This window comes from Littorina saxatilis, linkage group LG10 (genome assembly GCF_037325665.1).
Source record: "Littorina saxatilis isolate snail1 linkage group LG10, US_GU_Lsax_2.0, whole genome shotgun sequence".
NCBI classification, from domain to species: domain Eukaryota; kingdom Metazoa; phylum Mollusca; class Gastropoda; order Littorinimorpha; family Littorinidae; genus Littorina; species Littorina saxatilis.
This window is the reverse complement of record NC_090254.1, coordinates 46,691,840-46,706,874: the sequence shown is the minus strand read 5'-3', so window position 1 is coordinate 46,706,874 and position 15,035 is coordinate 46,691,840. Positions and strand designations below refer to the sequence as shown.

Below are 15,035 nucleotides of genomic sequence, written 5' to 3'. Positions count from 1 at the left end.
GTGTGTGTGTGTGTGTGTGTGTGTGTGTCTGTGAGCCTGTGTGTGTGTGCGTGCATGCATGCGCGTGTGTGGGTGTGTGTATGTGTGTGTCTGTAAGAAAGACTGGCCAAGCAACAGCTTCAAAGTATTGAAGCAATGATCAACATTTCGTCGGCACATGTAGATAAAGTGTGTATCCAAAGAAAACGGGTGGGGTGGGTTTTTTTTTTTTCGGGGGGGGGGGGGGGTAAAAACAGGTAACTGGTTTGTGTTGTGTGTGGTATGTAGACCAGGTCAGGGGTCAAGGTTGGGTCAGATCGCGTGAAGCATTGTGGTATAGATTCACTTCTCAGTTCTAACCAAGCTGCATTCGCCGATTCGGGGAAGACGATTTCACATTGTTCGGTTTCGTAGCGGCTCCAGAAAAAATAGATAAAGAAGATACCAAAGGAGATGTCCTACAGGTTGATCTGCACAGCGTGTTTTCAGTGTCTGCTCGAGGAAGCGCTGTCGAAAGGGCAGTGTCGATCTCAGTCGTGTCCCCGTAAGTAGGCTACAGACAGATCTAGATCTAGCGTCTCCCACTCTTGCACTGTGTCTATGCTTACTGTGTGTGTGTATACATGTGTGACGGAGTGATTGAGTTTGTGTTACTGTTTGTCGATTTCTTACGGGAGCCTTGAAGGCTTCGCCTCTTGTTTTTATGCACATACACATGAATATTTAAAATTAATTCGAAAGAATCGTTGTACAGTCTGAAACTTATGTCCAGTATAGGTGGTCAAAAATACAATGTGTACACATGTTGTGAGGTAGATAATAAAAAAAATATTGAAAATGCAACAACACACACACAAAAAACAAACACAAATATTGATGATGATGATGATGATGATGATGATGATGATGATGATGATGATGATGATGATGATGATGATGATGATGATGATGAAACATGTATGTTACTAACCAGTGCCAGGGGGACCTGTCAAGTAGACCAGTCGCGGGTTTCTATTCATGAGGTCAAGTTGTTGCAAGGTCAGAACCAGAAGTGCCAGCCTCCGCCCCAGTTCCGCCACCGCCTGTCCTGCAGTCCGCACCTCCACACGGACACCGTTGTAGCAGGGGACAGACACCGTGGTGGCCGGTCCCACAAACCTGACAGATAGATGGGCTATGGTTGTGTCTGCTGTATTTTACAAGTCACAAAGTAAATGAAATTTAACTAAAAGTATTAATTTTCAGTTTCCCGAGAAAATTGTGTTTTTGAAACCTGACTCACAAAAACCCAGCGGTGTGCATCTGTGTCGCTTTTTGCAATATCAGTTATTGTGTTAGGATATAAACGGTTTCGTTTTAACCGAAGTCCTGAGTCTGAGTCAGCTGCCTCTTTTCAAATAACCTTGTAAGTTAATTGTGTTCATTCTGTATAAATATGCGTTCAAAAAGTGGATTAAACATTGGACACGTGAACGTATATCACTTGGGGAACAAGCTGCATGATGTCAGTTTACTTCTCAATACGTCACCATCGCTTCATCTACTTGGGTTAACAGAGACAAGACTGTCAAACCTAAAGCATAATGATGATTCTGTTGAGATTCAGAATTATTCTTTTATAAGACGTGATGCTGCTCATCCAAATCACACGGGAATCGGTGTGTATGTGCACAACGATTGTTTTCATGTTGTAAAACGCCGGCATGACCTTGAACCACAGAGTGTAGAGTGTATTTGGCTAGAAGTAAGGCCAAACAATTCATCTCCTATTCTAGTTGGATTCTTATACAGAAATCCCGCCTGCACGGATGAATGGTTTGATGACTTTATAGATATGATGGACAAAGTCAACGTGTGCAATTGTAATATGCTATTATTGGGAGACTTTAATATTAACATGTTAGTAAACCAGTCTCAATGGCTTGACAAAACTGAATCGCTAGGTATTACTCAACTTATAAAAGAGCCCACAAGAGTAACTAGCATGTCTTCAACTCTTCTGGATCATATATACACGAACAATGATAGCATGGTTCTAAATGCTTCAACATCTAATATTTGCATGAGTGACCATAAACCCATCACGTGCACTTGGTCGTGTAAACGACCAAAGGTAATGTCAAAAGGTCATACCTATATCACGTATAGATGTTTTAAAAAATTTGACAAGTCTGCGTTTTTACTTGACTTAAGTTTGGCAAATTTCCAATTGGTGTCAAATTGTTTTGATCCTGAAGAAGCTGCATTGTTATTTGTCAGAACATTATTATCTGTTGTTGACAGACATGCTCCAATCCGCAGGAAAAGAGTTAAATTTTCGACTGTACCGAACTGGATGACAGGTGAAATTAAAGATGCTATGTTAGTTCGAGATTTTCTAAAAAAAATTAAACAGTTTGAACTTTACAAAAAAATGCGAAACAAAATTTCTGAATTGGTGAAACTTGCAAAAAAGAAATATTTTCAAAATCTTATAATAGATAAAAATGACATATGTCAAATTTGGCGTGCAATGAATCAACTGACTAGTAAATCACGCAAAGCCCCATCCTGTATTAATCCTAATATAACTGCTGATGATTGTAATAGTTACTTTCTATCTATGACCGACAATGTTCTTGATTCCTCAGCCAGTTCTGATCAGATTGGCTATAAGGTGCCTGAAGTACTCAGTCAATTTTGTAATGAGAAACTTTTGCCATCTGACTCGTTTGATATACCTGTAATCACAGTCGTTGAAGTTGGTGCACTAATTTCTAAACTAAATAACAAAAAAACAATGGACACAAACAATCTTAATTCACAAATTGTAAAAATGTCACTTCCTTATATTGTAAACAGTTTAACCCATGTATACAATCTCTCTATCAGGAAGAATGTCTTCCCATCAGTGTTTAAAACGGCTAAAGTTATTCCAGTACCAAAGTCAAAAGACACCGATAGCCTTGACAACTACAGACCGATATCTATTCTCTCTATACTGTCTAAACCCCTGGAAAAGCATATACACACCCATCTCCTTAAATATGTTGAAGAAAACAATATTTTTCATCCTTATCAATCAGGTTTTCGTCCTAAACATTCATGTCATACTGCCCTTACCCGGCTCTGTGATACCTGGCTAAAAGCAATAAACAATCGTGAAATGGTTGGAGCGGTATTCCTTGATCTCAGGAAAGCATTTGACTTAGTTGATCACGCTATTTTGTTAGACAAATTACTTATTTACCTGCAAAATAGCTCATCTGTGTCCTTTTTTACATCATATCTGTCAGATAGGAAACAAGCAGTCTACCTAAACGGTTCATATTCATCACAAGGCACTGTAAAATGTGGAGTCCCACAAGGTTCTATCCTTGGTCCCTTACTGTTTGAACTATACATTAATGATTTACCATTACACCTCAAACAAGAAAATGCTGTACTTGATCTTTTTGCGGATGACTCAACACTTCACAGCAGTAATACAGATATAAATCTCATAAGAAAAGTACTCCAAGAAAGTATAGCAAATATTAATGATTGGTGTAATTGTAACAGAATGGCACTGCATCCTAAGAAAACAAAAAGCATGTTAATAACCACAAGACAAAAACACCAGCGACAGCCTCTGAGCCTTGATCTTATGCATGGTACAGTTAGCATTGCTCAAGTCCATCAACACCGTGTGCTTGGAGTTGTAATTGATGATGAACTTAACTGGCGCTCTCACATTGATACAGTTTATAAACGAGTTTCAAAGAACCTTTTCTTACTTAACAAGCTCTGGTGCGTTGTTTCTGTGGATGCCCTCAAAATGTTTTTCCACGCACACTGTCTCTCTCACATTTGCTATGCATCTACTGTCTGGTGCAATGCCAGTGATGTTCATATAAAGAAAATAAACACACTTCACAAGAGAGGTGTAAAGTTATTAAACCGAGATCCCAATATGACTACTCAAGAAAAATACACTCAACTGAACATTCTTCCGCTACATCAGCAGTTCTTTTTAAATGCTAGTGTTTTCATGTTTAAAATGTACAACCATGAAACACCTTCATACATCCAAGACCTGTTTGAGCGTCCTCCTGGTAGAGCGAGGCTTTTGAATTATACGCTACCGCTCCCACGCATTGATTTGTATAAATCTAGTTTATCCTACTGGGGATCGCTTGTGTGGAATATACTTCCAATGTACTGTAAAACATGTCAAACCCTTTCATCTTTTAAAAAAAATGTTCGAAAATATCTTTGTCAAAAATAATTCTCTCCCTACGCTTTAAAATCATAACTGTTACTGCATAACATCTTAATCATCATTTTAATAATCAATGAACCACGTTATTATAACTAGTGTTTTGTTACTTTTAACCTGATTACAAATTCTTAGTTAATTAGTTATTCGTTTGGCTGTTCAATACATGTTATATAAATATATAATTGTAATGTATAATGTCATGTATGTCTAAAAGGGACAGGTTGGAAGATTAGGCATTGCCTAAAACCTTTATCCCTTTGTATTAAAGTTTTGAATCTGAATCTGAATCTGAATCTCTCCCCCTCTCTCTCCCTCTCTCTTTCTCTCTCTCTCTTTCTCTCTCTCCCTCTCTCTCTTTCTCTCTCTCTCTCTCTCTCTCTCTCTCTCTCTCTCTCTCTCTCTCTCTCTCTCTCTCTCTCTCTCTCTCTCTCTCTCTCCCTCCTTTTGTTGGTTAACTTTTTAACTTTTTAATTTTTAATTTTTTAATTATATAATTGTGTGTCTATGCGTCCCAAGGACAGATTGTAAGAAAAGGCGTAGCCTTAAATCTTAATCCTTGTTAAATAAAGTTCAATTCAAATCAATTCAATTCTCTCTCTCTCTCTCCCTCTCCCCCTCTCCCTCTCTCTGTCTCCCTCCTGCTCTCTCTCGCAATCTCTTTCTGTCTCTCTCTCTTTCTTTCTCTCTCTCTCTTGCTCTCTCTCTCTCTCTCTCTCTCTCTCTCTCTCTCGCTCTCTCTCCCTCTCTCTCTCTCTGTCTCTCTCTTTATCTCTCACTCTCTCTCTCTGCTCTCTCTGAGCTGTGCGCACGCTTTGAATTTGCTCTGTGTTCGAATGGATCGTACAGTGGACAACGGTGTCTTTCCATGTTGAAATTGGTATGTGCGGTTCGGTGATCTCAAGGACTTGATGCTTGTAGTAGGACATTGAATGAAAATGTTTAGCTGAAAAGGAATTGTGACATTTCAATTTCGGCTCTTTGTTCTCGGCCTTCGCTACCCTCTGTTCTGTGTGACGTCATGTGACCATCCGCTGGCCCCTTCCCCGGACTGGGGGCAAGCTCGCCGCCTAATCCCTTCAGGTGGCTGGGAGGGCCGTGTACACGGTGCCTGCGAAACCTTCCAACCGCCCATCTCTTCTTTCCGTTACTAATCACTGTGCAGTACACGTTGTGGCTAGCTCGTCATCATGACGCAACGGGGTTCTCTGTGTGGCGTGTGTGTAGCAGCGTCATTGCCTGACTGAACACCGTTTCCTGACGGGGCTTTTGCTTGTTAAAAGTACTGTGGTACCTGTCGCGTCGCCTGAAACTGATAAACGTGTTTGACTTTGAGAATGATGTGAACTTTATCCTGTGTTTCTCTCTCAGCTGGCCATGAGCTTTGTGTGTTTAACCCCATATTCCCCTTATTTACATGTTCGTTATTACTTACATGAACCATCACTGTTAGTGCTATCGCCATGGCCCTCCACCATAGCAGCACGGCAAGTAGCTGGGTCCCAATCGTTGACATAAAGATAGACCCGAAACAACTGACATTTGATGTACCCCCCACCATATTGCCTATAGCAAGGCAAGTTTTATATCTACGGTATGTTCGAGACATAGACTCCCAGCAGGGGTTCTCTGTGAAATGGCTGGATGAAGCGAAGGATCCACGTCGTCCCATCACTGTGCAAGATTCTGACTCTTTAACCGATATTCCAACTGCACTCCCATCATCTGACTTGTACAGTACCAAAATCTCAGTGGAATGCGGTAGCAAGAAGCTTGTTACTATCACAGTGTATTACACCACAGGGACAATCCTTGTACAAGGCACAAAGTGCCCTACATGGAGGAACACCGAATTCAATAGTCTTGTGGAATGTATTCACGCACTCTGTAATCGTACAACAGAGGGCCCCACTCTACAAGCGAAACTGACCAGGCTACCACTGCCATGTACGTCACGCTCTGCTAGCGGCAGTCTGGTCATGCGCGACATTGACCCCATCACAGCAGAGGCACTGGGTCAGCCTCAGTCAAAAGAAATCCCCACCAGAGCCTCGCGTCGGCTTCGCGGGCAAACTGAGTCGACAACGCCCCCTACTTCAGACCCCCCCTCCGTCGGTCAGTCTGACACACCCACCCACCCGTCCGATCATCTTCTCCCTTCAGTCCTTGAGTCTGACCAAGCTGCACCAGTCCTTGGCGACGAAGACGAAGTCAAAGCAACCTCCCCTGGACCCTCCCCCGGCTTACTGTCTGTGTCTGTGCGACCCTCTGAGGTCACCGTTGCTGACAGCGAAAGCGTGGTTGGCCCTCAGATATCCCCATTGGTGCCTTCCGCTTCTTCTTTGACTCATGCCGGGCAAACTGAGTCGACAACGCCCCCTACTTCAGAGCCCCCCTCCGTCGATCAGACTCACACACCCACCCACCCGTCCAATCATCTCCTCCCTTCAGTCCTTGAGTCTGATCAAGCTGCACCAGTCCGTGGCCACGAAGACGAAGACAACGCAATCTCCCCTGGACCCTCCACCGGCTTACTGTCTGTGTCTGTGCGACCCTCTGAGGTCACTGTTGCTGACAGCGAAAGCGTGGTTGGCCCTCAGATATCCCCATTGGTGACTTCCGATTCTTCTTTGACTCCTGCCCAAACCCTGCCTGAGGCATCCCCCACGACAGAGGGCCCCACTTTTACTTCCCCTTACCTGCCAGACCTTACTGCAGAACTATCAGATGATGTTCAGTCTCTGATAGAAACTGCAAAATATCAAGTAAAGGCTGACCTAAAACAACACATGAAGGTGAAATTTGAGAAGGTCTACGAAATCATGGACGCACTCCAACGAGAGAACAACAGACTTTCCAAGGAAATGCATGACCTAAAATCCCAGCTAGGCGACTGCAAGAAACAACTGCAGACACAGAGTGAGTCTTACCGGAAACCAAAGACGTCTTCCGTTCACACAGAAACGGACGGCCTGCCTGCTGCCAGCACATATGATTCTCCTGTTGCCACGGAGTGTGTTGATGTCTGCACCGTCAGTGTTGCAAACATGTTTTCTGTGCTCTCTGATCGAGATACTCTTTCCACCTGCACAGGCAATACAGATGTTGTCGTGCACAACGCAAACCAGGAAAAGCCAATGACAGGTGACAAACCAGAAGCAACAGCAGCAGTCAAAAGACACGCGGTCAGCAGGCCCATGCACACCGTGAAAACACCGCGACAGCGACTAGCGGAGTGCAGAGTGGCCCCAGAAACCACGCACGTGCTGATTGGAGACTCTGTTTTTTGCCCTGTCAGACCAGAACTTACATTTCCAGGAAAACGTGTGGAAAACATCAGTGTTTCTGGACTAGCCTTGGACGATATAACACATTGGCTTAAGCATATTCCCCAATGCCCTAATGTGCTACTTGCTGTTGTGCATATCGGCATCAACACATGCCGAGAAAATACCATCACCGAAACAAACTGGAGTGCCATTATAAAACTAGTGAAAAAAGTATTTCCCAATGCACGCCCTCACTTCTCCTCCATCGTCCCACCATGTGGAGAACATCCACTGAAGAAGACCGTCGCATCGTCAAACGACGCCCTGGTCAGGGCCTGCAGCAAGGAGAAGGTGTTGCTGGTCGACCACACCCCGACTTTTCTCACCAGCAATGGAGCTCCACGAAAGGCCCTGTACAAGGACGACATTCACCCCAGTCGTCAGGGCACCGGCAGACTGGCGTGCAACATAAAGTACGCTGGCCAGCTGCGTGATGTCATCCATAGCGGTACCCGCAAACCATTGTTGGAGACCCCCGCACATAACCCGGTTCAGGCCCCTGCACAACATCCATATCGCCGTGCTGAGGTTACAGAACACGGAGCGCAGGGGCAGCCACCGAGGAACGGTCCCGGTCATGTCCGGTTCTCTCCACCAGCGAGACAGCCATGGCAGGGTCGTAATGACTGCGACAGCCACATGCCACTAGTCAACCGAGACAACAGACACCGTCTCGTTAGTGGACCAGCCTCTTCAATCCAAAGCCCCCCGGGCTTGCCCCACTCGCCGCCGCCTTACTGGTGGCATACAGCTAGGCGACTTCACCCCCAGCCCTGGCCTGGGCCACACCCCTTCTCTCCTCATGGGAGCGCTGTGTTCCCCTTGGGGTATGGCTGTCCACCTCCTGCCTTCCCGCAACACTACCCCTACCAGGGCGGCGTGATGGCCGCTACACTTGTTTAGGTGATCATTCGTCAGTCTGTGTGACTTCGAAAGAGAGTATGTTCCGAATGAAAACAATGACTTGCATATGTGTGTGTGTGTGTGTGTGTGTGTGTGTGTGTGTGTGTGTGTGTGTGTGCGTGTGTGCGAGAGCGTAACTATGTTGTGCGAATACCACTCTGTATGATGTGTGTTTATGTGTGCGTGCATACGTGCGTGCGTGCGTGCGTGCGCGCGCGCGCGTGTGTGTGTGTGTGTGTGTGTGTGTGTGTGTGTGTGTGTGTGTGTGTGTGTGTGTGTGAAACAGAAAGAGTCATAACAAGTATACCAATACCAGTATTCGTATAAATGTGCGAATTTCAAATGCTCGTGGCCATTGACTATCGGAGAGATTCCTTACTAACCAAGTAAGTGGGTGCCCTCTCTGCAGTGTGTAGTTTGCATCTTGTCCTATCCAAAGGGCCAGATGCTAAACGGTGACATTGTCGATATTGTGTGTGTAGTTTTAAAACTACAGTGTTTTAGTGCGACCCTTGACTGTGTTCAATCAAAAGTGACCCGAAAACTGTGAATTTACACTTACTCCAACGTGTGAAACCTTTCTTCTTATACTTTGGGAAGTCAGGTTGATAATAACTGAGTGCTTGTGTCTACTGATCTAGTCACAACTGTGTCGTTATTCGCGATCATCCACGTTCAAGTGTGCGTGTGTCTCATTGTTTGACAACAGTCTTCAACTGAAAGTACGAATATTAACTTTATCACCACTTTTGGACAGTCTCGGAGACGTCGCCCTTTGCTTATTGATTGTTGTTGTCTGCGATCGATATTACAGTATCACTTTTTACTTACTTATTTACTTAGTATTAATTAGTAACTTACTTCTTCGTTCAAAGTAGTTTATTGTCTCCTTTTTCATTATTACAGTTCTATTCCTTTTTGATAACATATTTTTGTGTTTCCTTAATTGCTTTTTTTTTCTCGTTTGCTATTTACTTTTAGTTTGTTTAATTTGTACCAAGATATTTCAGTAGATCTATCGATTCATTTTAACGCTCAGGAGTTAGAACGCTGTTATAATTATAGTTTCACGATGAGCAGCTGTCCAAATGCATGGCCCACTAAAGAGGGTTTTCGCGTGGGACACCTGAATATAAACCATGCAATTAACAAAATGACTGACATATCTACTATGCTTTTAAATTCTGGTTCAAGCTTTCACGTTTTTGGGTTTTCAGAATCAAGATTATCTCACCAGATTTCAGATTCTGATGTTGCTATTCCTGGTTACAATGTATTACGAAGAGACCCACAGCAAAGTAAAGAAACTGGTTTGCTATTGTACATAAGCGAATCAGTTAGTTATACACGATTAACACACCTTGAGCAGTTTGTGGAATCGGTGTGGATAGAAATTAAGTTGAAAAGAGCACCTCCACTCCTTATAGGTTTCTGTTATAGAAATCCTGCAGAGCGAGCAAACTGGTCAGATAATTTTACACAGATGTTAGATGCAGTCTTGCTCGAATCAAAGGAAATAATTATGTTAGGAGACTTTAATATTAATTTGTTAAAACAGAACAAAATGTGGCTTGATATGCTTAACCTCTATAATCTCAAACAAATAGTATGCACACCTACGAGAGTCACAGCAACCACCAGCACTCTGATAGATCATATTTATATGACTGATCATCGTAACATTGTTGAATGTTGTGTTCCAGCTAGTGGTTGCAGTGATCACTTTCCCATTTGTCTAACGTGGTCGAGAAAGGGTGTAAAAATTCCTAAAGCTGGCCACAAGACAATAAAATATAGATCCTTTTCTCAATTCAACGAAGACACATTTCTCCGTGACCTCTGTAATTCCTCTCTCCCTGAGGTTTATAATCATACGAATCCTGATGCTGCTCTAACGCACTGGCTGAATGCTTTCACTAACATTTATGATCAACATGCTCCATGGAGAATTAAGAGAGTCAAACACATAGTAAAACCTAAGTGGTTTGATGATGAATTACAAGATGCAATTGATCATCGTGATTTTTTAAAGTCAATCGGTAAAGAAGAGGAGTATAGAGAACAGAGAAATAAAGTTAATTCAATGAAACGATTAAAAAAAAGAAAGTATTTTCAAGACCTTGCTTCTTCAAAACAAAATTCAAAGAACATTTGGAAAGCAATAAATGAACTTACAAATAAAACGACTGCATCTACTTCAAGTTGCCTAAAGGACATATCACCTGATGATTTAAACACACATTTTTCCAAAATAGCTGAAAAGGTTGTTATAAATGATAAAACAACCTTAAATAAATTGGAAGTTTTGGAAGACTTCTGTAAATCAAAACAAATTTCATCTCAGTTAAATATTCCTCCGCTTACGGTGCCTGAAGTATTTCACGCACTCGCTCATTTAAAGCAAACGGGTACCCGGGGAATAGACGGGCTTGATGGAAGGATTCTAAAGTTATCAGCCCCTGTAATTTCTGACACCCTCACTTACATTTATAATCTCTGTTTAGAAAAAAACTATTTTCCAATAGCCCTCAAGCAGGCTAAAATCATTCCTCTGTTTAAATCTGGCGAAAAGAAAGACCCCTCAAATTACAGGCCGATTTCTATACTTTCAGTATTATCAAAACCACTGGAACGACATATAAACAAACACCTATTATCGCACTTTGATCACAATCAATTATTTCACCCTAACCAGTCTGGATTTAGAGCTCATCACTCCTGTCACACTGCCTTAGTCTCTCTTGTTGATCAGTGGTTGGAAAAGATCAACGATAATGAATTTTGTGGAGCTGTCTTTGTCGATTTTGCCAAAGCTTTTGATGTAATTGATCACAAGTTGTTACTGAGGAAACTCACATTGTATGGACTCGGGATTGATTCTGTTGAACTTATAACTTCTTTTCTTATTGACAGGCAACAGGCTGTATACGCAAACGCCTCAGCATCAAGTATGCAGGATGTACGATATGGCGTACCACAAGGGTCAGTTTTAGGCCCTCTCCTCTTCTCTATATACATAAATGACCTTCCCCTTCACATTGAGAATTTATGTGAACTTTTTGCAGATGACACAACCATACATTCTAGTAACACAAATTTAAGTCGTTTATCAGAAACACTGCAAGAAAGTTTAAACCAGTTGAGTGAATGGACTGAGCTAAATCACATGTCCCTTAACCCCCAAAAAACAAAAAGCATGATAATAACAACTAGGCAAAAACGCCAGAACATAACCTCAATATTTCACGATCTAACGGTTAATAATAAACTTGTTGAAAAAGTCGACCATCATAAAGTTTTGGGAGTGACCATTGATAACAACCTGTCTTGGTCACACCACATCGAACAATTGTCTAAACAAGTGTCCAAGAAGGTCTATCTATTATCTAGAATCAAGCACTTTCTGAATTTGGAAGCCAGGAAATTATTCTTTAATGCTCATATTCAGTCTGTTATTGACTACGCGTCTACCTTGTGGGACTCGGCAAGTGAAAATTCATTCAAACCACTAATTAGATTACATAAACGAGCGCTTAAAGTAGTCTTATTAAAGAAAACAACCCTATCTGAGTTAGACTACATGAACTTAGGCATTCTTCCTCTGAAGGCAAGGCTAAGTTATAATAAAGGTACCCTTATGCATAAAATTATTCATGGATGTGTACCTCAAACCATATTTTCCAAATTCACGTTAAAAACTTCACGCCAATTGATGAGACTGAACATGCCTCTGCCTAGGATTGACCTATTCAAATCTAGTTTAGTCTATTCAGGTAGCAGTCTCTGGAACACTCTTCCGACAATCCTACGGCAAACTAGCAGCACAAACGTTTTTAAGACCAGATATACGTCTTATCTCATGAAGTATAAATAAACATCTGTTGTCGCTAGAATGGTTGTTAAAACGAACAACCGGTGCTTTTTAACAATGTATTATTATTTTTATATACACTGATTCTTTCGAATGCAGTGTATGTCAATGGGCATGGCACTTACAACGTTGTTGCGTCAGTGCAATCTACTCTATAATTCTTAACTCATGTCAAATGAACTTACATTTTTCATTTAAGCAATGTATTGTATGTAAATTGATGATATGTTCTTACTTTCATTTCTATTATAATCATGTAGCAGTAGTTTGTTTTCTTTACTTGCTTATTCTTTAGCAATTTTAGACTAGTCCCTCTTTAGGGCGAGGGCCAGATGTAAAAAAGCAGATCACTGCTTACTCTATTACCCTCGTAAAATAAAGAATTGTTCTTGTTCTTGTTCTTGTTCTCTCTCGCTCTCTCTCTCTCTCCCTCTCTCTCTCCCTCTCTCTCTCTCTCCCTCTCTCTTTCTCTCTCTCTTTCTCTCTCTCTTTCTCTCTCTCTCTCCATGTCACTGCTTCTATATCCCTCTATCCCTCTTTATCATGTTGTCTTTCTCACACTCTCAAGGTTTATAGTGTACACGGAAAGGTAAGATGTATTTTTCAAATGTGTTGCTCCAAGGAACCTTCACACCTCCCAGAGAATTGAAAGGGCAGGCTGCAAGAAACTGAGCTGTCGGGTACAGATAAAACCAAAAAAAACCAGTTATGTTCTGTCCCAACATTGAGGCAAAATAAACACAATGCTCTGATTTTCCCACCTGGCCACGATGTCCAGATACTTGTCATCAGTGAGCAGAGTGTCCACATGACAGGCCATTCTGTGTTGCCACCAGGTGCTCAGCTGTGATAACACGGCGGGTGTCACGTGCCAGTACGATGCAGGCTGGGACAGTTGGTCAGAGCAACAGCACAGCTGTACGGCCTCCGCTGCATTGGCTGCACCCAGGCTCTGACACACCGCCTGCAACAGGGAAATTGTGAATGTGGTTAGAGCACCCTCGGAATGATTAGATTTACATTGAAGTGGCAACTAAGACCAATAAAAGGTTATTAGCTGGCAGTCATTCTTCTTCTTCTTCTGCGTTCATGAACTAAAACTCCCACGTACACTCGTGTTCATAGCACGAGTGGAATTTTACATGTATGCCCGACTTGACGCCGCCATTTAGGCAGCCATACGCCGCTTTCGGAGGAGCAGTCATCGTATAACCTCATTACAAAACCTAGAACAGACGCAAACACACAGCTGTACAGGTCTGTCTGTCTCTCTCTCTATCTCTCTCCCCCTTTCTCCCTCTCTCTCTCCCTCTCTCGCTCTCTCTCTCTCTCTCTCTCTCTCTCTCTCTCTCTCTCTCTCTCTTTCTCTCTCCTTTATAGAATACCTTTTCCAACTGTGGATCGTTATCCAAGACTCGCTCGAGTTGCTCAGTGCTGACGTAAGGCAGGAAGAGAGTTTTCCTCACAGTCATGCCAGGTGACACGTCACTCACAAGGTGCCTCACCACTGTCTCCGACCTGTCCAGCTGCTTGACCGCCTTAATCACCCTCTTGGCTACGTTAACATCGGCCGGAGGTTGTGGGTTCTTCCCACAAGCCTGACTCTTTCCCACAGATTTGAGCTCTCCGACCAGAATGCCGTGCCGGCGGTGAATCAACACAAAGTCGGTCTCACCATCAGAGTATTTGATCTTCTTCGTGTCGAGCTGTGATGGTCGTGGAAGCTGTGCAGCGGCCGCGGCGAAGGCAGGCTGGTTGAGGTAGTTGCCGAAACTGAGCTGAGACAGGATGAACATGGCCTCGTGACAACTGTCGCCGAGTTTTTGCAGGTTGAACATCACATGGTTTTGAGCAAAATCATACCGTGAGTCGCTCTCCTGCATTCTTATTGGTGCGAGATGTGGCTGTGACTCAGGGGTCCACAGGCTGTACCGTGATGGCGGGACTAGCCGCTGACTGACCGGGGGAACATTGTGGACAGGGGCGGCACCAGATGGCAGGTGTGGCACAAGCACAGAGTGACCGGTACCAGGTACAGTGCCCCTGACGTAGGGCACCTTGTTAAAATTGACGGGGGGGACACAGTAGGTTTGGGTGAGAGCGTCATGGTAGAGTGACGTCACGATCTGCCGCCAGTTGCTGTTGTTGATCTGGTGACTGCTTCCCGGACCTGCCATGGTGCAGGGTTCAGATCTCTACTGCCTGGGAACAAGGCGTGGCTTCCTGCTTGATCCACGTACCGGAGTGTCAGCTCTGCTGTGTGGCTAGTTCTGTCCTCAGGTTAATTATGCGTTCCTTGTGCTCGATGTGAAATTCTGCCTTTCCAAGTTGTAGGTATCACTTGACCGCCGCAGAAGTAAGCGTACCCCCAAAATCGACCTGACAAAAACGTCGGGTACTTATTCAAAAATAGACAATAATTCTGAACAGCCGTAACTTGGCACCTTTTATATTTGAGGAGAAAGCAAAATCAAAATAAATTATTTATTCTGAACAGGTTGTTTTGGTTTGCTATCTAGCGTATCTGTTGTGTTATGTCATTTCTACTGATGTAGGTGTGGAGCGCATGAGCAGTAGACAATGAGAGTTCTTTGCGTCCATTTTGAGGGGTACCATGACAAAACGCGCTGTATTTCAGCAATGACAAAATGGATTCCTTCGAAACTTTAATGATCTTAAGTCTACATACTTGACGTACGTCTGGTAATATTTTGCA

General features: G+C 43.1%; 1 protein-coding gene across 1 annotated transcript; it reads right to left on the bottom strand.

Moving 5' to 3' along the window:
• Positions 1-865: 865 nt before the first annotated feature.
• Positions 866-14,264, bottom strand: LOC138979269 (uncharacterized). The gene is made up of 3 exons (XM_070352028.1): positions 13,705-14,264; positions 13,081-13,283; positions 866-1,137 (listed from the first exon to the last, which is right to left on the bottom strand). The coding sequence occupies exons 1-3, from the start codon at positions 14,200-14,202 to the stop codon at positions 945-947; spliced, it is 894 nt and encodes a 297-aa protein (XP_070208129.1). The 5' UTR covers positions 14,203-14,264; the 3' UTR covers positions 866-944.
• Between the last annotated feature and the right edge of the window lie 771 nt (positions 14,265-15,035).

Coding starts and splice junctions, on each gene's coding strand:
- LOC138979269 (XM_070352028.1), bottom strand. CDS start 14,202: ATGCAGGAGAGCGACTCACGGTATGATTTTGCTCAAAACCATGTGATG. Junction 13,284..13,704: donor ACGATCCACAGTTGGAAAAG/GTATTCTATAAA, acceptor TCCCTGTTGCAG/GCGGTGTGTCAGAGCCTGGG. Junction 1,138..13,080: donor TATCTGGACATCGTGGCCAG/GTGGGAAAATCA, acceptor TCTATCTGTCAG/GTTTGTGGGACCGGCCACCA.